Source organism: Pinus tabuliformis, chromosome 8, assembly GCF_031772625.1.
Source record: "Pinus tabuliformis cultivar Carrire ecotype Pingquan chromosome 8, CPIR1, whole genome shotgun sequence".
Classification (NCBI taxonomy): domain Eukaryota; kingdom Viridiplantae; phylum Streptophyta; class Pinopsida; order Pinales; family Pinaceae; genus Pinus; species Pinus tabuliformis.
This window is the reverse complement of record NC_142294.1, coordinates 1,081,241,403-1,081,269,397: the sequence shown is the minus strand read 5'-3', so window position 1 is coordinate 1,081,269,397 and position 27,995 is coordinate 1,081,241,403. Positions and strand designations below refer to the sequence as shown.

General features: G+C 34.6%; 1 protein-coding gene across 3 annotated transcripts in view; it reads right to left on the bottom strand.

The window, feature by feature from the left end:
• Positions 1-13,945: 13,945 nt before the first annotated feature.
• Positions 13,946-27,995, bottom strand: part of RUG1 (Regulator of chromosome condensation (RCC1) family protein) — a 509,474-nt gene continuing 495,424 nt past the window's right edge. For all 3 annotated transcript variants that reach the window (XM_089373312.1, XM_089373313.1, XM_089373314.1), the window contains one exon: positions 13,946-14,278. In XM_089373312.1, the coding sequence (XP_089229438.1) occupies positions 14,159-14,278 (120 nt within the window). In that variant the 3' untranslated portion in view covers positions 13,946-14,158. The remainder of the gene's footprint in view (positions 14,279-27,995) is intronic.

Sequence of the window (27,995 nt, the reverse complement as noted above, 5' to 3'; positions counted from 1 at the left end):
TGTTTTTATATTTACTTTTACATGGAAATGAAGTGAATGTTGGTTTTTCTTCATTTTTTATCCATGCACATGTATTTTTAATCATCTTTGGTGGAGTTTTGAGCAGGATGAACGACTGAAAACAAAATCTGATGTACTAAATGGCGAATTGAGCATCTTTGACCACAAAGCAAACTTTTTGTTTTCTTTTCAAGATTTGATATAAAATGAAAAGAAACCATAGAGTCCTCTTTAAACTCTTTTTAGACTCTCTAAATAAGAAAATATTATCAAGCGCTTATCTATTCCAGCTCGTTAAAGTATTGGAAACGACATCTCTCTTGTATTATTTTATCCTTTTTCGGACCTGAGGGATTATTTTACGAAAAAGAACTTATAAAGTTTTCTTTCCGTCCCTTTTCAAACTCTCTAAACATGAAAAAGACCGAGTTATCTTTGCTGTTAAACTCGTTAAAATATCATAATTGCGACAGTCTTGTCCATCTAGACAAGACCGAGTTTCATCGTCACTAGACTCGTTAAAACATCAAATAGCGATGGGTTTGCCTGAAGGGTGAATTATAGAACAAGAATATGTTATCCTCCTCAAGCTTGATAAAAAATAAAGAGGTACTAATCAACAATGACTGGGGAAAATGGGAAAAGTCTTGAAAACTTATGGTAGCAAGTCACTCTTGAACATGACACTTTCACTTCATCTCGTGACTAAGTTGGGTTGAGTCATTCCGTTTGATGGCTATCATACTGTTGGTCTTTCACACCATCCATCACTTTTGTTTTGGGTCAACACTAAAAATTCATCTCAGTGTCACCAATATGTTCAAGAGAATTCATCCAGTTAAAACTTCATTCGTTGCAATACTATAAACCTTCATTTTCATAACTTCCATTCCTAAACTTTGTGTCGTCAGTCGATTCTCATCTCCAAAAATCATTTACTTTGTTTCATGTCGTAGATGTGGGATACATCAAGGCCCTCCTACGACGAGTCGCTTCTTGTTGACATCAGCTCATCATCCAAGAAGTTGACTTAGAAACACCCTTTCAGTGCTTTGAAGCTTGCATACATCAATGGCAAGTTTCTCGCTTTCGGCGACAGGTTGACATCAATGGCTTTTGACCGAAATATTTTGCATGGTGTTCGACATCAAATCATTTATTCACACCATGCGAAATGTACTATAGTACCTTGAGGATCATCTTTATTATCGGTGATCCCTCTTGCGTTTGTTAACAACTTACATCATTGGCTGGTAATCAGACGATGTCTCTCCATGTTTGACCTCATAACATTTATTCACATGGTTAGACTTGTACATTGAATAAAGATTGAACGAGATTGAAGACACCGGATCTAGTTTCATCCATCCGGGCTACGATATATTCAGGAGTACCAAATCAAATGTACAAAGGCTTTACACAGATGGTCATCCTAATCATGGATCACAAATCTATATCTGTAGAATCATAAGTCTATATCTGTAGATGACTGTATGATCTACGTAGATGTAATGAAAGTTTATAAGCTGAGCATGGGAATTCCTCCCTCAGCTAGTTCATGAGAAAAATCAGATTATCATGATGTATTGTATTGTAATTGATGCAGGTCACCTTTCGTTTCGAAACTTTCAATCCTCATGATAAAGCATTTCACCCGACATAGATATTTACGACCTTATGCTTTAGGGGGAAACTGTTACAGATTTATTTGGGCATATCAACCCCAACTTACATGTCAATATTATTAGGGTTCATCAACCCCTAATATAGTTGTTTCATGCCCTAAAGAACTTAGTCATCTGAATGCTTCACTCCCAAAGAAGTTCCATCACAAAATTCATCCAAGAAGTGTCTCTAAAGAGATCATTGCAGGAAGCCCTTCATTAGGCTGCAATGCATTGCGGTGCCACACTGGCTAAGTGCTATGCATCACACTTAGGCCCTCTTTAGCCTGTGATGAGCGAGCTTGGGCAAAGTTTTGAAGAGTTTGAATAATTAGTTATTCATGGAAAACTCTAGAAGCTTCTCAAGTGCCACCTGCCCCTCTGAGTTCGCCTAAGGATGAAAAAAGGAATTAGGAAACATCAACCTCCTATCTCCCTCTTTCATGGAACCAATTCCTAAAAATAGAAAGGCATTCATCATCATCATTGTTAACCCAACCTCCTTCACTCATCTATAAATGGATCACTCATCCAAGGGATCTAAAGGCTGAATAGTTCCGAGTTGTAAGGAGGTGCTGATGGTTTTAGTATTGAGGCTAAGTATTGTGGTAATGTTGGAATTTCTTGTTGTTCATGAGGTGAAGAAGGTTTGAAGCTGGAAGGATGGCGCTGGATCGAACTCATGGGTTGTAATCCTTCTTTCTATTAATAAAGCTTTTCAAGACTTTTACCCTATGTTTGTGTAATTTGTCAATGCATTCATATGTTTATCATACTTTCAATTATATGTTATTTATGAATTATGGATCATTATGCTTTGACGGGCTTTGTTTTTGTAATTACACAAGTACTCTCCAAGTGTGTTAATTACGGAGAGAAGTAGCGAGATCAGTCAAAGGAGAGAGGGATCAAGCGAGGAATCAAGCAGAAGTTGCAGGTTGGCTCCTTATAATCTTTCTCTTATATGTCGTTCATAGGAAAAATAGTGAATTGTTTAACTGTTGTTTCTAGGTTAGCTAACAAACCTAGAGGGTTAGCATTTCTTAGAAATACTAATTATTCGAAAAACACTTTTGCTTCATTTTATTTCTTAATACTTCTTCAATCCTTTTGGCTTCTTCAAGTTACCTCTTTAAGTAGGTGATTTTCTAGCCAATTTTTTTATCCCGCTTGTTCCATTTATTTGGATTTTCATTTTCCTTGAGATAGCTTGTTAGGGCGCTCTCTCTCCTATTTGCTTCTTCCAACATGTTTTTGAGGTGATCAACTTCCTTCTTTGCTTCATCAATCTCATGATCCTTTTCTTGTGTTTTTCACTTATTAATCTAATCTTGAATCTAAGTGTTTTCAACTACAGACCATCTCCAGTTATCATAGTAGTTATCCTTCTCCTTCTTTACTTTTCTCATTTTCTAGACAAACACTACTATAATTTCCTTTAATCAAGTTCCTATCTCGTTCCAATTTAATTTTTTTTGTCTTTGATGGATTTAACATCTTTGGAATCAACAAACATCTTATCTTCAACTATATTTTCCACCAGTCAACTTTGAATGATATGAATCTTCCTTCAAGAGGTTAAGCTTCCAAGAAAGACTTGCTCTGATACTAATTGGTGGAACATTGAGAGGGGGGCGAATCAATATTTCCTTAATTTTTCACAATTGGTTAGTTTATTTCTTCAAACATTTAGAGCATTGAAAAAACACACATGAAAATACATAGAAAATTGTCTCCAACAAGTGCTTTACATTATGTATGGTTTAAATACACATTTACCAGCTATGCTAGAAGGAAATACGAAACTCCCCAAATATGAAGATGTTTGCAAACTAACTCTGCAAGAGTCCTCAACCTACCTTACAATCAACCAACTAATTGCAACTACCTCATTTCCAGAAACACCTGCTATTGTTTCTTCTAACAATGTCCACTTCAACTACCACTGTTATTGCTACAACACCACTGTCCATTGTTTTTATCTATTTTTTTCTCTACTGCTACCGTTGCCACTACCACTACTTCCACTATTCATTGTTGTTCTCTGTCCACTGTTGTTATTTGTCACTGCTGTTATCTGTCACTTCTATCCTCTGCCACTGCTACCATTGTTTCCACTCATTTCTACACTACCACTGTCACTTCTACTATTACTACTACTGTTGTTTATTTCCCTCATTGTACTACCGCTCACTGTTGTTACAAATTCTCTCTTACAATGGTTGCTTCTCCAACCATTTCACTCCTCAATACCTTCCACCACTGTCATTGTACTTCACTGTTTCCTCTATGTACGTTTCCATCTACTACCACATCAAATGTCACTATCATGGAGTCACTGTTAAGTCAATGTTTCTATCAAGTCATGTTGTTTCATGGGATTGCTGCTAAGTACTGTTAATATCAAGGATTCAAGTACTCTACATCCTGCACCTTCCTGCACCTACTTCACCTGAACCCGCTTTGATGTCAATGACAACATACTCAACAAGCAATAGGGGCTAACATGTCTTATTAAATAATGGAGCCAACTAGATTATTCAAATTCAACAAACGCTCATATGACCAAATTGAAAATTCATGCGATGATCCTTCTTATTTTATGCAATTAAAAGTCCTTCCCAACTTGCAATATCTAATATCCAATACATTTCAATTAATAAATAGGTATGGGTCCCTCGTCCATGGCATATGCCTTTTTATATGTGCCATCAAACTATGCATCAATTTTACTAAAAAGTACTTCCCCCAATACAAGGTGTGACCAAAAATCATTACTTGGTTTATCATAAAATCCCTATATATATATATATATATATATATATATATATATATCATGGGCATTGGAAAAATACAAACTAGGTCCATATGAACCATACAATTTTTTGAAAATAATACTCCAACCAACTCTAACTTGGGTGAGCTTCAACTGACAAATTTAATATTTATTGATGGGCTTTGACCATAAGAAAGGGGGCTTCAATCATTGATTAAACATATCTCTTATTGAGATGAACCACGAGATATGCCATATACAAATGGAATCAATAAGATGAGGAGAAACAATAAAGGTGATTGTGCGAGAAAATAAGTTGACCTTCATACTCAAAATCTCCAATAAGTGTGGGGCTTCTAGGAAATTCCAAGGTTTCATGTCCTTTGGAGCTTGAATTGATGCAATCAATACAAAAATTAAGAGAGTTCAATAACTGATGTTGGCATCAATGAAAACACCATTCGAAAATCTCCCCCTTTGTCATTGATGGCAACACATACTCCCCTTGTGATCACTACTCCCCTTGACTTCATGCCTCGATCTTCTTCTCTTGATTTCTCTCCTCCTTTGATATCAATGGAAAGGGCTAACTCCCATGACAAGATTCCTTCTTTTCTTTTCCTGTAACATACTGTTGTCCCCCTGATGAAATGCCTTCCTCTCTCTTCCTGCAAAAGGCTACTTTCCCTTGACATGCTGCGACTTACCACAACTGAGACTTTCTGCAATTCTTCTTTGAAAACCCGTTACTCCTCAATCTGACTAATTTTCCTCCTTGATCTGACAACTGTTTCACATCTGCCTTGTGTCAACCTATCAAGGATAGATCTTGAATGTGCAAGTATTGCTACATAAACTTCTCCTCTTCAATATTTAGGGATTGGGAGTCATCATGTCAGATTCTCCAGAATAATGTATGAACTAGCTCTTCTGCCGAATCATCCTGAACCTTGTCATCTTCCAATTTCCCTATTGATTCATCATGAAAATTTTCCTTTACAAAACATAAAATCATGACTGCAGAAACTTTGCCATTGACTTGTTCTTCTTCTTTTTTTTTCTTACCCAGACCTTCCTATACCTAGTGTTAGGGCTAGAAGATTCCATCTTAAACCTGCTATTGTGATATATATTCCCATAGTTATGGCATTTGTAGCATTCAATGTCAGTCCTGAATGATTGAGCTAATGAAATATACTTCCTACTAGCAAAGTAATATTGGAACTTGTCTTACAATCTTGTAAACTTGCTTCTAGGGTTTTGATAATGTCTTTGATAATCACACTTTTCATACATTCTGCAATCCCTAATACTCCCAAAGTTAGAACATGAAAAAAAATAACGATTAAACATGCTAGAATGCCTGGATGAGGTGTCCTGCCTTGATGATCTTCTGTATTCATCCTTCATTGGAGGAGGTGCAACCTTTTGTTGATTACTTCTTGCAGAAGCAACATTTTTAACCTTCTTCTTTCCTTCATTTTGATTTGGCCTTTGAGGAATCATGTTATCAATCTTTTCATTAATATTATTCTGTGGGGAATTAGAGCTTGTGATTTCATCACATGGAGCTTTACCTACTTCTTTTTCATTCATCTTCAACTGAGCTATTTCTTGATCTATCTCATCAATGATATGAACCTTCTTTTCAAAATCTTGTAAAGTGTTCTTTTTTCCATTCCTTGAGCCTGTTGATTTCAGTAAGAGTCGCGTCAAGCTCATTTTTCTTTTAAATAATTTTGCCACATGCTTATGAAAAAATTCTCTTAATTTCCTTTCTTCTTCCCGCACTTGATTTCTTAGAAGGAAAAATTCTTCTTCGAGTGCCTTATTTCACTTTCTTGCTTTGCTGGGGTTACATAAGGCATTGATAAATTTTGCGTCCATGTCAACTACACCTTTTTCCTCTTCTTCATTATTAGATTCTTTGAATTGAGAATGGTCTTCATCATCATCTTGACCCACATGCTTCTTTGAGTAGGGATCATGAAGCTTCTTCCAATGACTTCTAGCTGATGAGAATCGATTAACTTTCACTTTTACAGTGTCTGGCAGAGTGCTAACAATGACATTCATGACTTTCGTATTGTAACTTTTAGATTCGCCAGTAGACATGTCTCTAGAAACAACATTTTTCCACACATAGTATCCATGATCTTGCAGATAAGCTTCCATTCTATGTTTGAAAATACAAAACTTAATTCATTGAACATATGAATTGGACCAATTTGTTTCTCTTCACTAGCAGTAATAAGATCTGAAACTATTTCAATATTGGGAACTTCCTTTGATTCCTTTGAATGCTAGGTGGCTTGCTTCTTTGGTTTTCCCATCTCTCCACTCTGAGATCTTCCTTCTAGTTGTTAAGCTATTATTGAAGGGACCGACTCTGATACCAATTGTTGGAAATATTGAGAGGGGGTTGAACCAATATTTCTCCCCAATTAGTATATTTTTAACTTCACAGAGCATTAATTACCATTATTACTAGATGAAACATAAATCAACAATGAATAACACCATTCAACAATTTGCAAACATCAAGGCAATAGACAATAGATATTTTTAGGTGGAAACCACTCCGGGACAAAATCCACCAAACACTTCTCAATATTTGTCTTCAATAAAATGTACATCAATTTTTTTTTACCTCTAACCAAGGGAGGCTCCAACCTATAGGACACGCCAATGCCCCAATTTACAGGCTCCAACCTGAAGGGTGCTCTAGCACTCTATTTACCAACTGCAACCGAAAGAATGCTCTAATTTCCTTGTGTAGGCTCCAACCTACCCTAGCACCACCCTGCCACCCTGATCAATTGATGGACCACATTTCACAATTTTCAAACTGGATCCACCTGTGCTCAATGTCAATACAAAGAAACTGTAATACAAGAATCTATAATACACTCTTCGTTTATCAATTCTACCTCTGTTCGATCTACATGTCAAACCATAGTTGTCAACATCAACTCTGCCCAAGTACCATCATCACTGCTTACTTCAATGTTGCTTCCATCTTTGTCATCGTGGAGACAAATCATATACCAATGTCACTGCCATGCTAAGGATATAGTCATACATTAGATGTTACTATCATCAAGAGAATGTATTCACTATTGTTATCATGGTCACTGTTGTGCAATAAGGTCCCTTTCATGTAATAAGGTCACTGTGCTTTTCAAATGTATCATTTTCATGTCTCCAAATCACTAACATTGTGAAGTAGATCACAATCACATCTCCAAGTCACTGTAAGTAAATCATTGTCACATCATAATGCCATGCATTACTGCCATGCCTTCCATCACTGAAAATACTATGCCATGTAATACATTGTTATAAGGATAATGTTAGACATGCAATATTTCCACTGTTATTCATCATCACCATATATCACAACCATTCATCACGTGGACAGAAGGTCACAATTACTGCCATACATTAGGGTCACAACAAGGTCACTGTCATGTAATCAAAATAACTGTCACTGTCAAGTAGATGCACATGTCACTTTCACTTATATGTATATCACTATAGTTACAAAGACTCTGCCACATCACAGTCATGCGCCATTGTCATATGTCACAATATAACACATTCATCAAAGGAGTATTTGATACACGCTACCGATCTAAGCACATATATCATTGTTTGAAACAAAATCACTGGAATACATAACTATCATACATTAATAGGTCACTGCTATATTTCACTGGATTAGGGCACACATAAGTACTACTACACTTCTCTCACATATTCATATAGGATTTTTGTCATATCAAGTTTCTACCATATCAAGGGTTAATACCAAGAGCACCGTTATGTCAATCAAAGGTACTATCATACAAAGGCACCGTCATATGTTGTCAATGAAAGTGTTCAATTACCATGTTTGTCCTTATTGCAATAATAATAATAATAAATTTGCCTCTGTTGTCAGCCTTGGCTACAAAGGTTTGCCAAGTCACTATTATTTTTGTTCAAATAGGAGCTTCTTGTTAGCTTATCTTTCAAGAAATGATCATGTCTTATAGAGGAGTGTAGTCGTAAGCTTATTGTTCAACCTTAATTTTTCACAGTCATGCCAAGGATATACCTTTGTTACTTAAGTGCAAAAATTCTCCCTTTTTAGATGTGATACGACCGCAGATATTTGGATGTCAATCAATTTTCAGATTTGGATGGAGTAATCCTTCTGGAATAGAGTTTGCAATGGGATAAGCCTCAGATATTCAGACAACAATCACTCCTTGTTTCAGGAATGAATATATGCAAATAACCGTCAATGACGTGCCTCATATCTCCATCAATGTACAAGACCATAACATGTCATGATACCGCACACATCCTCACGATGTTTTATGAATAAACACCTCTAGTTAGGGTTCCAACATGTTTCCAATAAGCTTCAATATTCTAGGGTTCCAACAAGTTTCCAATAAGCTTCAATATTTTAGTGAGTCCATCATTGATCATACAACTTAGTTAAAATAAAACAGATGTGTTAGCTTTAGAAAAGATGTGTTGAATGGTCTTGGATTTCTACGATATTCCTGTGTTAACCAATCAAAACAAACCAACATCATTTGCCATCGACTGCCTTTGTTGGTCTTGAGCGCTGCAGGGGTTTGATGAAAGAAATTAGGCACAACCCAACGGAACCCTTGAAAAAATAAGAAAATGATCCTTTCTTGACATTATGCTTGCAAAACCAACATAGAAACCCCATCAAGAAATATATCCAAGATAGATCGAATAAGTATTGTGCTTAAGTGAAACCCATTACCATCCTATGAGTAAAGTACATAGATAAATTAAATTAAACACAACTTCAGGTCTTGTGGAAATCGTAGACAAAGTTTCAATTTCGCCTCAAAGCTTGATCTTTGCTAAAGTGACAATCATAGAAAGAACCACGATCTTAGAAAGACCCACAAGTTCTGTCCAACGAATAGTACAATCTAATAGATGTAGATATGTTTCGACCTATCCTCTTGATTTGTGTGACATTTCAAGGACCTCAAGAATCAAAATAATTAGATGTAAGTGGAATAATTATTACCTTCTTGGATGGAAACAAGGTGCTTTATATAGTTTATGGATGGGTTAGCAAGAGGGGTCGACATGGCATATTAAATTATGGAGCCGACCAAATTATATGAATTCAACAAACGCTCATATGACCAAACCGACAATTCATGTGATGAGCCTTCATTATTTTACACAAGAAAATTTCCTTTCCCGCTTGCAATATCCAATATCGAATACATGTCAATTAATAAATCAATAGGGGTCCCTCGTCCACGACATATGCCTTTATATATGTGCCATCAAACTAGGCATCGATTTGATTGAAAAGTACTTCGTTCAATACAAGGTGTGACCAAAATCCTTACTTGGTTGAACATAAAGCCCCTTCTCTCTTTTTCTATATATATCATGGGTATTGGAAAAATACAAATAGGTCCATATTAACCATATAGATTTTTAAAAATAATAATCCAACCAGCTTTGACTTGGGTGAGCTTCAACTGACAAATTTAATATTTATTAATGGGGTTTGAACACAAGAAAGGGGGCTTCAATCTTTGATCGAACATATCTTCCTAACCAAGATGAACCACGAGATATGCCATATACCATTGGAACTGGTATGATGAGGAGAATCCAATAAAGGTGTTTGTGCAAGCAAATAATTTGACCTTCATCCTCAAAATCTTCAATAAGCGTGGGGCTTCTAGGGCATTCCAAGGTTTTGTGTCCTTTGGATCTTCAACTAATATAATCAAGACAAATGTTAAAAGCATTGAAGAACCGATGTTGGCATCAATGACAACACCGTTCAACTATGCCATTGGTCCTCTACATAATAGGGTAAAATTGGGAGTTAATGTGGGTTTTGATGTCCTTCCACCTAGTTATTGGTAGATTACCTTCTAGCATAAGTGTTTATGTATGTCTTTCACATGGCCCTCTAACTTCAACTTAACAAATGATATCATTTATTCTTCATCTATCTGGTGAGTGCTAAATAAAATTCTCAGTATTGCAACTGATGATTCAATTTTTACACATTAATCTCACCTTATTATGGCATCATGTTCACTTTTTCTTACATCGTGGATAGGGTTTAGGAATGGTTAACAACACTCATGTATATTTCTCTTTCTCAGGTTCTTTCCTTGTCTCCTTTTTTGGATCTTTATGATCTCCCAATTTTCCCTTTTATATGGACTTTAAATTAGAGCCTCTATCTTCTTTGATCAATCCAAGCTTGCTTCCTAGAGTTTCCATGAGGAGGTTCATATTGGTGTTGATTAATTATGCTTCCAACCTCACAAATCTCCTTTACTAAATCTCAAGGGTTATTATCAACATGGTTGTTGGTTGTGGCTAAGGTTTTGTGACTTACACCTTAAACTCAACCTTGGATTCCAGACAACTTCCCACAAAATACCCCAAAGAAACCTTGCTTTGATACCAATATGATCTGTAAATTGTTGCGGATATTCCACTGGAATAGTTGGTCACAATAGATCTAGTAAAATCACTAAAATCTATATTATGTTACGTTGATTTTACTTTAGATCTAAGATCCTTTAATAACTAAAATGCAAAAATAGAGAAGAAAAATAAACACACAGACACACACAATAAACACAAGTTTTTTGCTAGGAAAACCTTATGGGAGAAAACCCAGCTAGGAAGCGAGGCTACTCTGCTCTCATTTCTTTGGTATGAAAATATGCAAATACAAATGAAGATATACTCTTTATGGAGTAACTTGAGACATGTGGCCTATAAGACTGCTACAAAACCTTAACCCCCTATGTTACGCTCTCTAATTTCCCACTCCCACTTACTCTGCACAACCATGGAACAAAATACAATAGCATAGAATGGAATACATATTCCTTATCATGACACAATATTTAACATAACTTGATATTCAACCAAAGTAAGATTTGACTCCCTAAACACTCAACTAGAGTTATGATTTTGAACCTTCTAGAGTCTTCTTGAAATTCCACATGAAGCTAGCCCCATATGCATGAGTAATGAGGGCTAATGTGGCATCATTTTCTACCACAATGATCAACACAATAGGTCAACTTGCGAGAGGCATAACTTTTGCAAACAAACACTATTTGATATGATTATTGCACCATTGAAAGGTATATGGTGTAGTACAACACTATAAGTTAATGCATAAGTGAGAGTTTTTGTACCTACAAAATGTCATTTAATACCTTAAAATGGCTCTAGAATGTATTAAACCCCAATTCTACAATCTGGGATCCACTATTAAAATGACCTTATGAGTATATACTTCCAAATTTTTTGATTCCCAAAGCATCAAAATAGATGAAAGAAATAATTTAATGATCCAATCTAATTCAACTAAAGCTAGTGTCTCCACCAAACATTCACAAGCATAACACGTTGACAAGACCTTGTCTTTTCTCCCCTTATCTTCTCCTTATCAAGCACTAAGTAATAATAGAGTTCCCAAATACCATAAAACCTTGGTCTTTTCCTCTCACAAGTACTAGTAGATCAAATGTTCTCTTTGCACCTCTAGGGTTTATCCCAAGCCTTAGTTTTCAATGTCTTCTTAGGTCAAAACTCTACCCTAGTTTTCCTTTGAATTCCCTAAAGAACCCTAGTGTTGAAGACAGTGTGTGCAAATACAAATTAAGAGGAGTACAAAGAGATGGGTTCAATCCAACATTCACACCTCCAACACGAACATGTGATTACATATGTGAACGATAATGAATGTGATGGAAAGACTCCTCTTGCTTTATTTATATGAAAGGTGAGGGATGACGACAATAACAAGTGGACCCATTCCACAATAATAAACTTAAATAAACAATAGATAGGCTCACTTGTGAAGTTCTCTACCTTCAAGGGACACATGTCCAACTCCAAGGTGCGTACACTGAAGAAACAAGGATCTAAGATACCCTGCTTTGTGACATGTGCCCAACAATCCTCCTCAAATAGACTCAATGCTCCAATGATCCCTCCTAAGAAATGTGTACATTTGTGTCCACCACATTTGATGATTCCTCAATCCAAGGGTTCTCAAGTCAAGTACAAGCTTCCATGCAAGCAATCAAATCTCCTCATGCCATCCCAAACTCAAACACTCTCCAAGATGCTCAACACTTTACCAAGGTGAGTCATCCTCTCAAGAAATAAACCAACCTTGATGTGCATGCATTGTGAAGAACTCACTAAATTACATAAGTGTCCAATCCCTTAAGGAAGTGTGCCACCTAACCATCAAGTCAATGGATGTTAATCCATGAACAAGTTATTTCCAATGTTCGTGTACATCATGGTAAAAACAAGGCCAATCAACACACTATGCACCATATGTCACATCAAGCAACTACAAACATGATAATATTTTTAGAGTAAACTCAAAGGCTAACATGAAAATGCCAATAGCAAAACAAAGGGTGCTTTTGGTGATCCTCAAGTGTTTTGTGCCATAAGTTGAAAAACGGTAGTGTCACATTCAATGACTTGAAAGAGAATAATACCTACAAAATGGAGATATAAAAAATGTTATATAATGTATACTTCAACCTATGCCATTTCCCTGCCCTTTGGTGTTGATTTGTTCACAGTAGTTTGTATATATTTTATTTTCAGTTTGTTCATTGTCATATATCCATTTGTATTTCAAATTATTGCAATGTAAACTATATTTTTAAATTATGGTAAAAGAAAAAAAGTTTATTATGTTCTCTATGACCCAAAGAATAAGTCAATGGAAAACAAGTAATATACATAGTGTGAGAGTACAAAGACTACTCTTGCGCACCACAAGCTAAAGAGAAGAGCATAAAAAGGGTGCCCAGAGGGGTCTAACCGTAGAAAAAGGAAACACCATTGAACACTAGATATAAAGATAAATGTAAAGGAGAGAGAAAAACCATCAATGTCATCACTAAACGTTGAAAGTTCCAACACAACCCTTGACAATGAGGGAGTATGATCAAGAGAAAGAAAATATTTAGTTTGAATTTTAGTAGAATAATAAAACTTGTTTGTTATACAAATCACCATTTCTTACTAAAAATTCCTTATATGCTTCATTAGAAATATTGTAACTCCATAATGCATGAGCCATTTAATATATGCATAATGAAATAAGTGTAGGGATAAATTTTCCATTTATTCTCTTGACCATATTATATTTATTTATTTGTGACTAGATATTATGAATAATTTCTAAAATACCCATCCAAATATTATCAAACTAATTCAACACTTTTACCTTTTGATTTGGTTACTTATCATGGCTAATAGATACAACACTTTTTTATTTGACATTCGTGATTGGTTATAGTCTATTTATTTTGCAAATATGAAGTATTGTGAACAAAGACATAATTTAGTAAAAACATATATTTTTAAAAATCACAAATGTTGATAGGATTGTAAAAGACACCCAATTATTTCTCACTATAAACAAACATCACACTTGTCTTATAAATGTTTCATAAAATGCATAATCACATTGCAAGGCAACGCCTAGTTCATAATTACTCTATCTAACACTTTGCATATAATCATAATCATTTTATCATTGCCAATGTTATTATTTTCCAAAAAAAAATCTTTTATAGGTGAGACAATATAGCGAAAGAATGCATTCAACACATTATTACTGTTGTTCAAAAGTGCTATACATTAATCATCTTTCCTCTAATATGGCTGCAGTATGGTTAAAGCCACATGAAATTTGCAAGGCTTGAAAATTACAACCAAATTGAACTCTTGTAGGTTCAAGATAATCAAAGTCATTACCAAGCCCCTACAAAAGAAAAAAATACATAGTTAGTGGAGAGGCAATTTGGATCCTAAATAGTTGTTTGATGATTCCTAACAACTATTATTGCATGCCATGGAAATAATCCAAGTAATTTGACAAGGCAGTTAGAATTCAACATATATTCTAAAAGACTATTTAAGTAAAACTTAATCTTATCAATTTTATATCATGTTATATATATATATATAACTTTAAGTCTTTTATGATATTACCTATCATATGCAAAACAATGTTTTTCTCATTGATAAATTACCATAACAAATGAGTTAAAATATTACATATAAATAATAAACAATATATTAAAATGCTTACAAATGAAATGTGACAATTTAAATTGAAGTGTAAAAGATATTACATTCATATAAAAGTAATTATAATCAAAATGTTTTAATTATGTTAATTGCAAAACTCTAACCAATTAAAAAATTTAGAAATTTTAAATAATTTAACTCTACAAAATCTCCAATTTATGAATACTTAGAATCATAAACATAAATTCATACCCATAAAATGAAAGAATACATATCACAAAACTAGTGCGAAAATTCTAGATATGCTTATCTCAAGCTAAAACTTGTAGAATTATAAAACTCGAATGTGATTATAAATATATTTTAAGTAATATAACCTTCAAAATTAATACAAATCACACTTAAACATATCTAAATTCACAAATTTTTACTAAATATATAAACCCCTAAATAAAATTTGCAAAAGTCCTAAACCTCAAATATGATTATAAATATATATTTTAAGTAATATAACCTTCAAAATTAGTACAAATCACAGTTAAAACATATCTAAATTCACAATTGTTTACTAAATATATAAACTATCTATTATAATTCAAATCTTAATAACACATATAAAATGATTATAAATATATTTTAAGTAATATAACCTTCAAAATTAATACAAATAAAAAATAAAACATATCTAAATTCACAATTGTTTACTAAATATATAAACTGTTTATTATAATTCAAATCTTAATAACATATAAAATTAGAGCAAACATAAACCATAAATTAGAGAAACATAAACCATAGTATATGGAAATTGTATGGTAACATTACTAAATCTAGAATGGTAAAATATACTAAACATGGACTTGAAAACACATTTATTTAAAAATGTTTATTTATACAATTTTATATATATATAATTTTATTTTATTTTATTTTAAGGTTTTTAAATTCAACCATATCAATTTGATATCTTCAAATATATATACATTTTTGAAGAATTTGAAACGCGTCGACAAAAATTTCTCCATGTGATTTTAGTCGACAAAAATTTCTCCATGTGATTTTAGCCGAAAAATTCTTCAAAAATTTGATATGGATCACAGAAGTCTCAATTCAATATATATACATTTTTTCACATTAAAAAAAATTCAACATTCCCATATCAAAGAGTAAAGACGACATTAGGAGATTGTATGGTAACATTATTAAATCTAAAAAGGGTAAGATATACTAAACATAGATTTGAAAACATCTGTATTTAAAAATATTTATTTACATAATTTTAAATATATATTTTTTAACATCTAATTTACTTTTAAGGTTTTCAAATTAATAATATCAAACTGATATTTTCCATTTCCTCACATTTAAAAAAAATCAGCATTCCCATATAAATAGAGTAAAACTAATGATTAAGTGTAAAGTATAATTTTTCTTAAAATTTTTTTAATTAATTAAATTTCTTAAAAATTATAAGAATAATTGCTTTTATTTTCTTAATATAAATAATAATAAAATATAATAATGATATAAAAAACATTATATAAAATTTAATTATACATCAGATTTATAATAAACCAGAATTCAAAATTTCAAAGTTTTTTTTATAGAATCTTTTCAACAACATTATTTAACATTTATTTGTGTAAATAATGAGACAAACATGTATTTTTTTTATAATATTATTTTTTAAAATAAATAATAATAAAATACAATAATTATTTAAAGAAATATTAATATTAATTTAAAAATAGTAATTTGAAAAAATATAAAATAAAATTTAATAACATTATTTAAAAAAATAGTTTGATTAAACTCAAAATTTCAAAAATCTTTGCAACAACATTATTTAATAATAATGTTTAAAATAATGAGACAATTTATATAAATAATGAGACAAGCTTGCAATGAAAATAGGAAAAACGCAAATAATTTATACAAACACAAATTATGAAAAATGGTGATATAATTAAAGGTGGTCATATTCAAATGATAAATGCCTAGACAATGAGAAAAGGATTTTAAAAGATAAATGCCTAGACAACGAGAAAATGATTTTAAAGGATAAACCAGAAAATGATTTTAAAGGATAAATGCATGGACAACAAGAAAATGTGTTATCCCTCTTAATTGCATGAGCAGTAAAAGTGTGATTTTTTATAAATGCGTAGACAACAAGAAAAAGTATCATCCCTCTTAATTGCATTAGTGGTAAAAGTGTGATTTTTATGGCACAGCATATTTTTGATATGTTATATGTTGATGGACTTAAAGTGTATACCTTTTTTAGTTGGAGATGGTTCATTTTAATTACACAAAATAATGAGTCTTTTTACCTTGTTATGATGTTGTATAACATATTATACATTGTGATGTTCTATTTTCAAGAGTAAGAACAAGAGTAAGAACAAAATGTGAATTAATAAATAAATTGTCTTGATAAATATTTTTTTACAATGGTTATTTTTTTTAATGTAAAAATATATTATTAATAAATGATTTATTATTACTAAATTTAAGGTCATGGCCAAACCAAGCACCAAATTAGTGTATGAGATCCCTTTGTTTATGGGAGAAGGGACCCATACTGTACCCCTTGGTTTCGAAAGTGACCTCTTAAAAAGAAACACCTCTTAAAAAAAAACACGCGCTCTTAACTATTAAACCAACTCAAATTGTATCAAACATCAAAACACATTCTCTTAACTATTAAACCCACTCAAACTATATCAAACATATAATGTAATCATAAAATTAGTTAATATAATATAATCATAAAATTAAATAATTTATTTTATTATTATTCTTAATTGTGAGATTTATTTAACCCCATTTTATTATGAATTTGAGTTATAAAGACGTTAATGTAAAATCATTTTTTTCCCATTGGCATATAATTGGGCAAATTTGTTTTCAAAGAAAAAACCCTAAACCATCTTATAAAAAACAAACTAAAGCCAACATTATCGTTTAATGTTTTAATAAAGGGGCCAGCCCCTTCAACTCACACATTGGCTATACTCATTCAAAATGGTTCGAAGGGATGATGCCATGGCATAGGATTACACTTTGTGAGAGATGTAATTATAAGCTAGTATTTTTAGATGAAGTATTTTTGGAAATTATTATTATTATTATTATTATTTAATTTTAAAGTTATGGTTAAATTAGATATTAATTTAGTGTAGCAGTTTTTTTTTTGGTTTTGAGATAAGAGATTTTACTTGATTGTTAAGTCTACAAAAAAATACCTATTCTATTCTTGGTTTTGAACCTATAGTCTTTTAAGAAAAAACACATACTCTTAACCATTACATTCACCATTACATCCACTTAAATGTGAGTAAAACAATAACATTAAAATTCAAAAGTTAAATTTTAAAATTTTTGTTTAGATAGTACCATTGCTAATCATTGCTAATCATTTAAATTGTGGAGTGAATTGTATCATTAACATCCATGGATTCCCATATTATTTTTGACGCTTCTTGGTTCATGCAAGCTGAAATTGAAGGTGCCGTAGTCACCCACATCTAACACACAGATAAATATTGGCTCCACATAGATTCAACGATGCCAATGGAGCCGCCTCCTTTTGTGATGTTCAATCATACAAACTAGCATTCAAGATCGCTGGATCGATGTCTTCTAAATCAAAATCGACGGATGTGCCATGAGGCGTGGACGTGGTATTTTGATATTTAATGGAGCCGTACAGCAGTGCAGTGAAAACTGTTGATGCAGTCTGCACTTGGATGGAGATTTAACTGTTTGTATATTTTGTTTTTAACATTGATATTTGGTTATATAATTTTTAATTTATTTAAAATATATTTTTAAATATATAAATAAATTTAGTACTAAAAAAAATCTGGTTCACTTGAATTTTGCTGCCCTTCACTCCCATTCCCATAAAAATTCATTACAAAGTATGTCGAAAAAGAACAAAACCATAAACCGTTGAGCCTACACATTTTTATTATTGACCTTGGTGGATCATTTTCCTTTTAAGTTGGTTTGAAACACATTTTTATTATTGACCTTGGTGGATCATTTTCCTTTTAAGTTGGTTTGTGGACACTTCAAGTTCAAAGTGACTATTTTATCGTATTTCTTTGAAAAATAATGTGGGTTTAAACTAGTAAGAAGTTTGTTGAAAATATTAGAGGTGATTGCTTTATTGTCATTTTTTTTTGGGAAGATTAGTGGATATGGAAAACAGCTAATTGTTTATTATAAAAAGGAGATGAACCTTAAACTATAAAGGTTTGCTCTCCCTATTTCTATGTGTGAGATTTAGTGAGTGAAAGAGCTCCAAACTATCCAATAAAGTTGTCATTCCTTTCTCTAAAGCTTTGTGCATTGTATATACAATTTCTTTATGTATGACATATTGTACTAGGTGCAACATTTGAAGTTTTATTACACAAGTTTATGAATGCCAAGTTAATCAAGGGCCATACATTGCATATACAATTTATTTATGTATGACATATTGTATTAGATGCAACATTTGAAGTTTTATTACACAAGTTTATGGATGCCAAAGTTAATCAAGGGCCATAGAAGAGCACAATTGCAATTGTTGGAAAGGGTTAGGGTAATTTGTTTCTTCCTTATTCTCCCTTTCCCTTTTGTGTTACTTACCTTCATGATGAAAACATTATGTACTTATCTAATTAAACTGTTGCATTTAAAGATAGTCTTTGGTAGGTGCCACCCTTATGATTGCTTTTAGTGGATCTTAGATAGACCTTTCCACCATCAAACTTGTGAATGCAACAACTAAAGTGATGTTATTATCCTGTGGATCTTAGATAGACCTTTCCACCATCAAACTTGTGAATGCAACAACTAAAGTGATGTTATTATCCTGCGCATCACCTTAGCACCTTTGATTCCCAATATTCACAATAACCACTCTTTGACTTTGCATGCATGACCCCATAGCCCAAGGAAGGCATTGTTCTCCCTTTCACCCACCACCCTAGAACTTAAAAAACTTGAAAACATTTATTTTTCCTTTTTTTCTTTCTGTTGTTGTTGTTGTTAAGCTCTCTCTTGCTCCCATTCCATACTACATGAATTGAGCTTAGTTAGCTATAAAGAAGGAAAAGGTTACATTTTTCCTATTCTAAAGTGAGAGACAAGGCTAATGAGATGACAATGGGTAGCTTGCCTAAATTATCCTTGGGATCTCACACTTGTGATTTGTACATTTGTGCCAACTAAGGATATAGAGAGTAACACTTCTTAAGCATTGTCATCTCTATGTAGTTTAGCACAAACTACCTAATTCTTCCAAAGAATGAATAAATGGCTTATTTGCTTATAAAAAAGGAGTTTTTGGATACCATTAATCTCTTTTGGATAAGTTCTAATTCCCACCTTAGAGACAATGTAACTTGATAGCTTCCGTTCATATATAACAAAAACCAACTTTTTACAATTCAAGGATATCCCATAGTTTCCACATCCTTTTAATACCTACTTAAGATGATGGACATGAGCATTATTTCCTTTGAGAAAATCATCAAATCATCTTGATATATTTCAAGGATTTTAGCCATAATATCTTTAAATGAAAAAACCCGTTGCTCATTGAAAAGTTGATCTGACATTGAACAAACCAAAAAGCATTATCAGATAATGAAATGTTTGTTGGGTTGTGTTATATTCTTTCCACGACTAGCCCACGTAGTTAGCCGGGGGGTTAGAAGGGGGGCGGAGCACCCCCTTCGTTGCGCCAATTGTATAGTGGGGTGGGGTCACAGGGGGTTTGAGGGATGCAGGTAAAAATTTTGGTTTTGGAACCTATGTTAGGTTGGGTGGACCCACCTATGGTTTTGTGTATGATTTTCGCACATGTTTTTGGACGCGATGGTTTTCAGTCCATGGTTTTGGATGCGATGGTTTTCGGTCCATGGGATTAGATGTTTCGGCATGTATAAATATGTATTATAACATTGAAAGGAATATAATAAAAAATCAAGCTAGTAGTCCCGATTTTGGGATTTAGGGGAAAATATCTGTGTATATGTGTTATGCTCTCACATTGTTTATTTTCTGTGTTTTAGAATTCGTATGCAGGTAATTTCTGTACGAGGTTAAAACCTACATTTGGTATCAGAACTGTTTTGGCTTCAAGGGGACGCCTTTGTTGCTGAGGGGTTTCGCTCGGGCTTGTGGTAGACTCTGTTCAATGGGAGATCTGCGAGATTGATTTTGGTGGTGAAAGAAGATGGCGAGTAGTGGAAAGATAGAGATCGAGAAATTTAATGATCAGAGTGTTGAGTTGTGAAAACTCAAGATGGAGGATCTGTTGGTGGATAAAGATCAGTGGATCGCGGTAGATCTGGGTACTAAACCAACGAGAGTGTCCGAAAAAGAATGGAAGAAGTTGGATCGGAAGGGAAAGAGAACAATACGATTGTGTGTCTTAGATTCAGTATTGCTGAATGTATCAGGGGAAGCTACGGTGAAGGATTTGTGGGACAAGTTAGGGACTTTGTACCAATCTAAGTCTCTGGTGAATAAACTGTTCCTACAGAAAAAGCTGTATAACTTGAGGATGAAAGATTGAGACTCGGTGATAGAGCATCTGAATGCATTTAATACTGTGGTAAATTAGTTAGCATCTGTTGATAGTAAAATTTCAGATGAAGATAAGTGCATCAATTTGTTGTGTTCTCTACCAGATTCGTGGGATAGTTTGGTTATTGCAATAGGTAGCAATGCAACTGCTTTGCAGTTTGATGAAATAGTCTCATCTTCGCTGACGGAGGAGATGAGACGGACAAATATGGAGAGCCAGAATGGTGATGCCTTGTCTGTACGAGGATGATGAAGTGAACAAAGTTCTTTCTACAAATTAATTACTCCAAAAGACTTGGAATATGTAGATATCCATGAGGATACAAATATTATATATTAAATATATGAATAAGAATGAATAAGAAGATTTACAATGAGAATGAGAGGCTTGCTTATATATTAGGCAAGTGTCTCTTCATGAAGAGTCATGTCCTATTAGACATGCCTCTTCAACCTAATTACTATCTTAACTAATTATTATTTATGATTATTATCATTTACATTATATTTATATTATTTATATATTTTATTCGTAACAAACAGTCCCAGAATAGAAATAAAAATAAGTCATCGAGTGGGAGATCTAAGTCTAGAGGGAGATCTAAATCTCCAGGAAAACCTGTCAAGGTGATGTGCTGGAAATGCGGAAAGGAAGGAAACTACAAAAGGGACTGTAAATCTAAAACTCCTGACAAAGGTAAGGGATCTGATGATGCTCCTTTTGCAGAGGCGAAAACCATCTCAGATGAAGGTGGGGATGTGTACTTGGCTTCTTCAAGTACACATGTAGATCATGAGGCATGGTTGATTGACTCAGGTGCATTCTTTCACTTCACTCCCCATAGAGAGTGGTTCTGTAAGTATGAGAAATACGATGGTGGTGATGTCCTCTTAGGGGATGATAGGAAGGCTGGAATCGTTGGTCGCGGAAAAGTAAAGTTGAAGTTGCAAGGTGGAAGGGTTAGAACACTTCCGGGTGTCCTACATATTCCTGCATTGGCTAGAAATCTGATTTCTGTAAGCAAGCTGGATGATGCAGGTGTAAAAACAGTGTTCGAAAAGGATACCTGCAAGATGGTTAGGGAAGCACTGGTATTGATGCGGGGAGTTCAAATTGGAACTCTGTACAACCTGCAAGGTAGTACTGTTGTTGATGGGTGCAACAGTTCTGTGGTTCCTGAAAGTGGAGTAGAAAATCTAGTGGTCTCTAGAGAGAAGATCATGCTGTGACATCAAAGGCTTGGACATATTGGAGAGAAGGGCCTTTGAATACTTCATGGTAAAGGTATGGTATAAGGTATGGGCAATAGCTCTCTGGATTTTGATTTCTATGAAAATTGTATATATGGGAAGTAGAATCGGGTGAGTTTCCCCTCTGATGGTAAGAGGACGAAACATATATTAGAGCTTGTGCACAGTGATGTGTTTGGACCTGTGAAGGTTCCATCACTTGGTAAGTCTGTGTACTATGTATCATTTATAGATGACTTCTCAAGAAATACATGGATATATTTCCTTAAGAAGAAATTTGAAGTCTTTGATAGGTTTAAAGAATTCAAGGCTCTGGTGGAAAACCAGACAGAGAAGAAGATAAAGGTGTTGAAGATAGATAACGGTGGAGAGTTTTGCAGTAAGGAATTTGAAGAATTCTATAAGAAGTGTGGTATAGCACGGCAGAAGACTACTCCATATACACCTCAGCAAAATGGAGTTGCAGAAAGAATGAACAAGACGTTGATGGAAAGGGCAAGAAGCATGCTCAATGGTGCCGGGTTAGGATAGGAATTATGGGCAGAAGCGGTGGAGACAACATGTTACCTGGTCAACAGATCACCTTCATCAGCGTTGGAGGATAAAACTCCACAAGAGGTATGGATTGGTAAGAAACCGTCTCTTTCACATCTGAGAGTATTTGGATGTGATGCATATGTACATGTTCCAAAGGAGAAACAAACAAAGTTGGATAGTAAATCTGAAAAGTGCATATTTATTGGGTATAAGGACAGTTTAAAGGGTTATAAGCGTTGGAACCCAATAATAAGGAAGGTTGTGTACAACCGAGAAGTGGTGTTCAGAGAGGTGAAAGATGTTATTAAACATGAAGTCCAACCAAAAAAACATGAGAAGATAGAGTTTGAGCTAAAGGAGGAAGAATCAAACTCTATAGTAGAGGAGGAATCAGAGGATGAAAAGCTACAAACTCCGGGTGTGAGAAGATCAGTTCGAGAAAGAAGGCAGCGAGAAAGGTATAGTCCATCTGCTTTCTATTCAAATTTTTCTTTATCTATTACTGACGATGATCCCATAACTGTGAAGGAAGCAGTAGATTTAGAGGATGGAAAACTCTGGAAAGAGGCCATGGTTGATGAAATGGCATCTTTGCACAAAAATGAGGCTTGGGATCTGGTGGAGTTGCTGGCTGGAAGGAAACCCATTAGCAACAAATGGGTGTTCAAGAAGAAGACAAATGCAGAAGGAAAGGTGGAAAAATACAAAGCTCCGTTGGTAGCAAGAGGTTATTCCCAGGTGCCAAGAATTGATTTTGGTGATATTTTTTCTCCTGTTGCCAAAGTAACTTCTATTAGATTACTTTTATCTCTTGTTGCTGCTTTTAATTTTGAGGTAGAACAGATGGATGTGAAGACAACATTTCTTCACGGGGATCTGGAAGAGGAAATCTACATGAAGCAACCTGAAGGCTTTGCGGTGAAGGGTAAGAAAGAATTGGTATGAAAGTTAAAAAAGTCTTTGTATGGGTTAAAACAGTCACCAAAGATGTGGTATCAGAAATTTGATACATTTATACGAGGACTTGGCTTCACCAGAAGCAAAGCATATCACTGTGTGTATTTTAAATTAATTGGTGACTGTGTTATTTATCTGGTCTTGTATGTGGATGATATGTTGCTGGTTGAAAATGACAAAGAAATTATCCAAGGTTTGAGGACCCAATTGTCCTCCAAATTCAACATGAAAGATCTTGGTGCTGCAAACTATATTTTGGGCATGGAAATTAAAAGAGATCAGGCAAAGAGGAAGCTCTGGTTAAACCAGAGGAAGTATGTCGAGACAATATTGCAGAGATTTAATATGCAGGATAGTAAACCGGTGAATGTTCCTATTCTTGTAGGTGTAAAGTTATCTGCTGAACAGTGTCCCAAGACACAAGAAGAGGAAGAGGACATGTCTCATGTTCCATATGCAAGTGTAGTCAGTAGCCTGATGTATGCAATGGTTTGTACTATACCAGACATTGCACATGCAATGGGAGTATTGAACAGGTTTATGTCAAAACTAGGAAAGGAGCATTGGACAACAGTGAAGCGGGTTTTCAGGTATTTGCGTGGAACTAGTGATTATGGTTTGTGCTACCAAGGAAGACTGGGATTGAACAGAGTGTTGGATATTCGCGGCGTTGTTGATGTAGACCGGGATGGAGATCTGGATCAAAGAAGATCTACAAGTGGGTATGTGTTTAACCTATTTGGAGGCGCAGTCAGTTGGATGAGTAAGAAACAATCTGTAGTGGCACTTTCAACTACAGAGGCAGAATACATGGCAGCCACTCATGCAAGCAAGGAAGCGGTTTGGTTGCAGAGATTGTGTTGAAGTATGGAGTTAGTACAGGGAGCTATAAGGATAGGCTATGACAGCCAAAGTGCAATTTTCTTGGCAAAGAACCCTACTTACCATTCAAAGACAAAGCACATTGATGTTCAGTATCACTTTATGAGGGATATGATAGAAGACAAAAAGGTGTTGCTGGTAAAGGTGGACACTTTGAAGAATACAACAGATGGGCGTTTCAGGGCTGGATAAATGACTAAGCTTTCTTGTGGCCCTCGTGGAAAGAAAACAACAAGTGGGAGAATGTTGGGTTGTGTTATATTCTTTCCACTACTAGCCCACGTAGTTAACTAGGGGGTTAGAAGGGGGGCGAAGCACCCCCTTCGTTGAGGCGATTGCGTAGCAGGGTGGGGTCACAGGCGGTTTGAGGGATGCAGGTAACCCCACTCTATGGGGTCTGGGGCAGTGTCTCGAAAAATTTTGGTTTTGGAACCTATGTTAGGTTGGGTGGACCCACCTATGGTTTTGTGCATGATTTTCGCACATGTTTTTGGACGCAATGTTTTTCAGTCCATGGTTTTGGACGCGATGGTTTTCGGTCCATGGTATTGGATGCATAAATATGTATTATAACATTGAAAGGAACATAAGGAAAAATCAAGCTGGTAGTCTCGGTTTTGGGATCTAGGGGAAAATCTCTATGTATATGTGTCTTATGTGTTATGCTTTCGCATTGTTTACTTTTTGTGTTTTAGAATTCGTATGTAGGTAATTTCTGTACAAGGTTAAAACCTACAATGTTTCGCATGGGATTGTAAAGGAAGTCTTATATTGATTTTCTTTCTTAACCTTTATTTGATTGTACTTGGAGAATCCATCTAGCATTGACATCATCCTTGACCCCATTATCTTTTGTAGCAAATGTTCCATATTAGGAAGGAGATAATTATCCTTCGGTGACAAATGACTTAAATTCCTTAAATCCACACATATCCATATCTAATATGGATTGGATTGTATCATTATACTGTTTTTCATCCATCACGATGCTTTTGGGGTGGAAAAATCATAGAAATCAACTTACAAGAGTAGTTTCAGTGGTTGGGCCCAATTTGGATAATTGGGGTTAGAAACCTTCTAGGGATAGTTTGAGGGGTTAAAATTTGCCACTTAAGTGTTGCACCTACTGACTTATTCTACACACAAATAGCTTTCCAGTGGTCCAAGAAAGACATACAATGGAGCTTAGATGCAAAAGTAATGTCTCCTGGAACTTAACCTATCATAATTAGCCACCATAATTCGATAGGATGACATGTCAACCCCCTTTACTAATGGAAAATGGCCTAGTCACACGAGGATGATGAAGAAGACTCTTGAAGGGTTGAGTTGTAACTCATGTTGAAGTTTGAATGGATCAAATCTAACCCATAGTTGGCTATCACACTATGTTATAATTGGACCACTAGGAGGAAAGAGGTTCCATTCTATTCAAGTGCATTTTTTTCCTAAGGTAAAGTAGCTAAGAGTGGATAGAAAGAGAGTAGAACATAGAAGGTTTGTGTTAAGTAGAAACCCACTAGCCACAAGTCTTAGGTAACTCCATAGAGAGTGCCTACTCCTTTTTATATGTACCATTTCCATTCAAACAAAAGAGAGTAGAGCAACCTCACCTTCCAACTCGCCTCTCAAAAGGGTTTCCCAAATCATATCTTGGTGTTCATAGTGTTTAGTGTGTGTTAGTATTTACATGTTAGCTATTTTTTGCATGACAACAAGACAATTAACAAATCTAAAAATCTAAGGAAAATTAAGTCTCATGATATAGATTACAATTTTCAATCTATTTTTATCAAATATATTTTTATGAATTGTATAGTGGAATATCCATGACAATTTATAGATCACATCGGTATTAGAGTAGGTACCTTTGGGTATTTTACTGTAAGTTGCAGGGGATCAAACCAGATTAAGTGGAAATTCATAAAGCCCTAGCGATGATTGACGAATTAGAGTATGATAACTCTCAACATTCGACAAAGGAGAGGTGGAGCAGTTGGAAGTGCAAGTCATAGATATAAACTGTAATGCGAGCCTCCTCATAGTGGCCTTAACTAATAAGTTCAATCTATTAAAAAGAGATGGAGGTTTCAATGCAAAGGTTAGGTTGGAGGGGAATCGAGGGATCCGAAAGAACCAAAGGAGTTTAGGAAAACCCAAAAAGTGTAGCAGATTTTAGGCACTGAACCATTCACAGTCTCTCTTCAAAATGGAAGCAAAGGTGGACATAAAAATGTATTACGGTGAGATCGATACTTTGAAATTAAGTCACTGGTGGCAACGATTAGAGGTTTAATTTAGTGTTCACCATATAGAGGAAGAATGAAAAATTTCATTTGCTCATTTGAAATTAGAGGGCCATGCCCTGACTTGGTGGGAAATCTACATGAAAACCATGAGGTTGGAGGGAGATCCTCTAATGACTAAGTGGGAGGATTCTAAAACTCTCATAAAATCCCAATTCTACACCCTATCAAGTATGTAGAGGACTAGTGGATCTAGTAGTATTACTTCAAGCAGAGACAAGGGCAGAGTGTACAAGAGTACACCACAAAATCCAGGAAGATAACAATAATGTTGGGTATCTCTCCCAAGAACTCAGACATACTCATCAAGTATCTAGGGCATCTAAATAACTATTTGTGAAATCAAGTGATGTTGTTCAAACCCATAGTAGTGGATGGGGCTTGTATACAAACAAAGTACCTGGAAAACATAAGCCAAAAGAAAGGGTAGTTGAGTGGTTCAAAGAAAAAGGAACACTAGGAAGCTTCCAAAAAATGGAAGAATTAATGGAAAGGAGGGAAGAACAAGAAGACAACAACCACAACACACTAGTGCAAAGATCCTAGCAACCATTGTAACATTGATGGCCAAGAAGAAGAGAAATATGTTTTATTGTTTTTAGAGAAACTAAATGTGTAGAAGTGTCAATGAGAGTAAAGACATACCCGGAGGGGTACATTAAGGAACACATAAACAAATTCAAAGAGGTTCTATAGACATACACGAGAGTGTTCCAAGAGCCTAAAGGGATACCACCCAAGAGGGAAGTGGAGCACGCGATCCAACTGTCACTGGACTCTCCATTACTGAAAATGTGGTTTTGCAAGTAGTATGTTCTAGAAGAAAATGAGGTGAAGAGGCAATTGCAACAATTGTTGGAGCAAGGTGTTATTCGACCAAGTACCTCACATGTGGGTCACCCATCATAATTGTGCCAAAGAAAG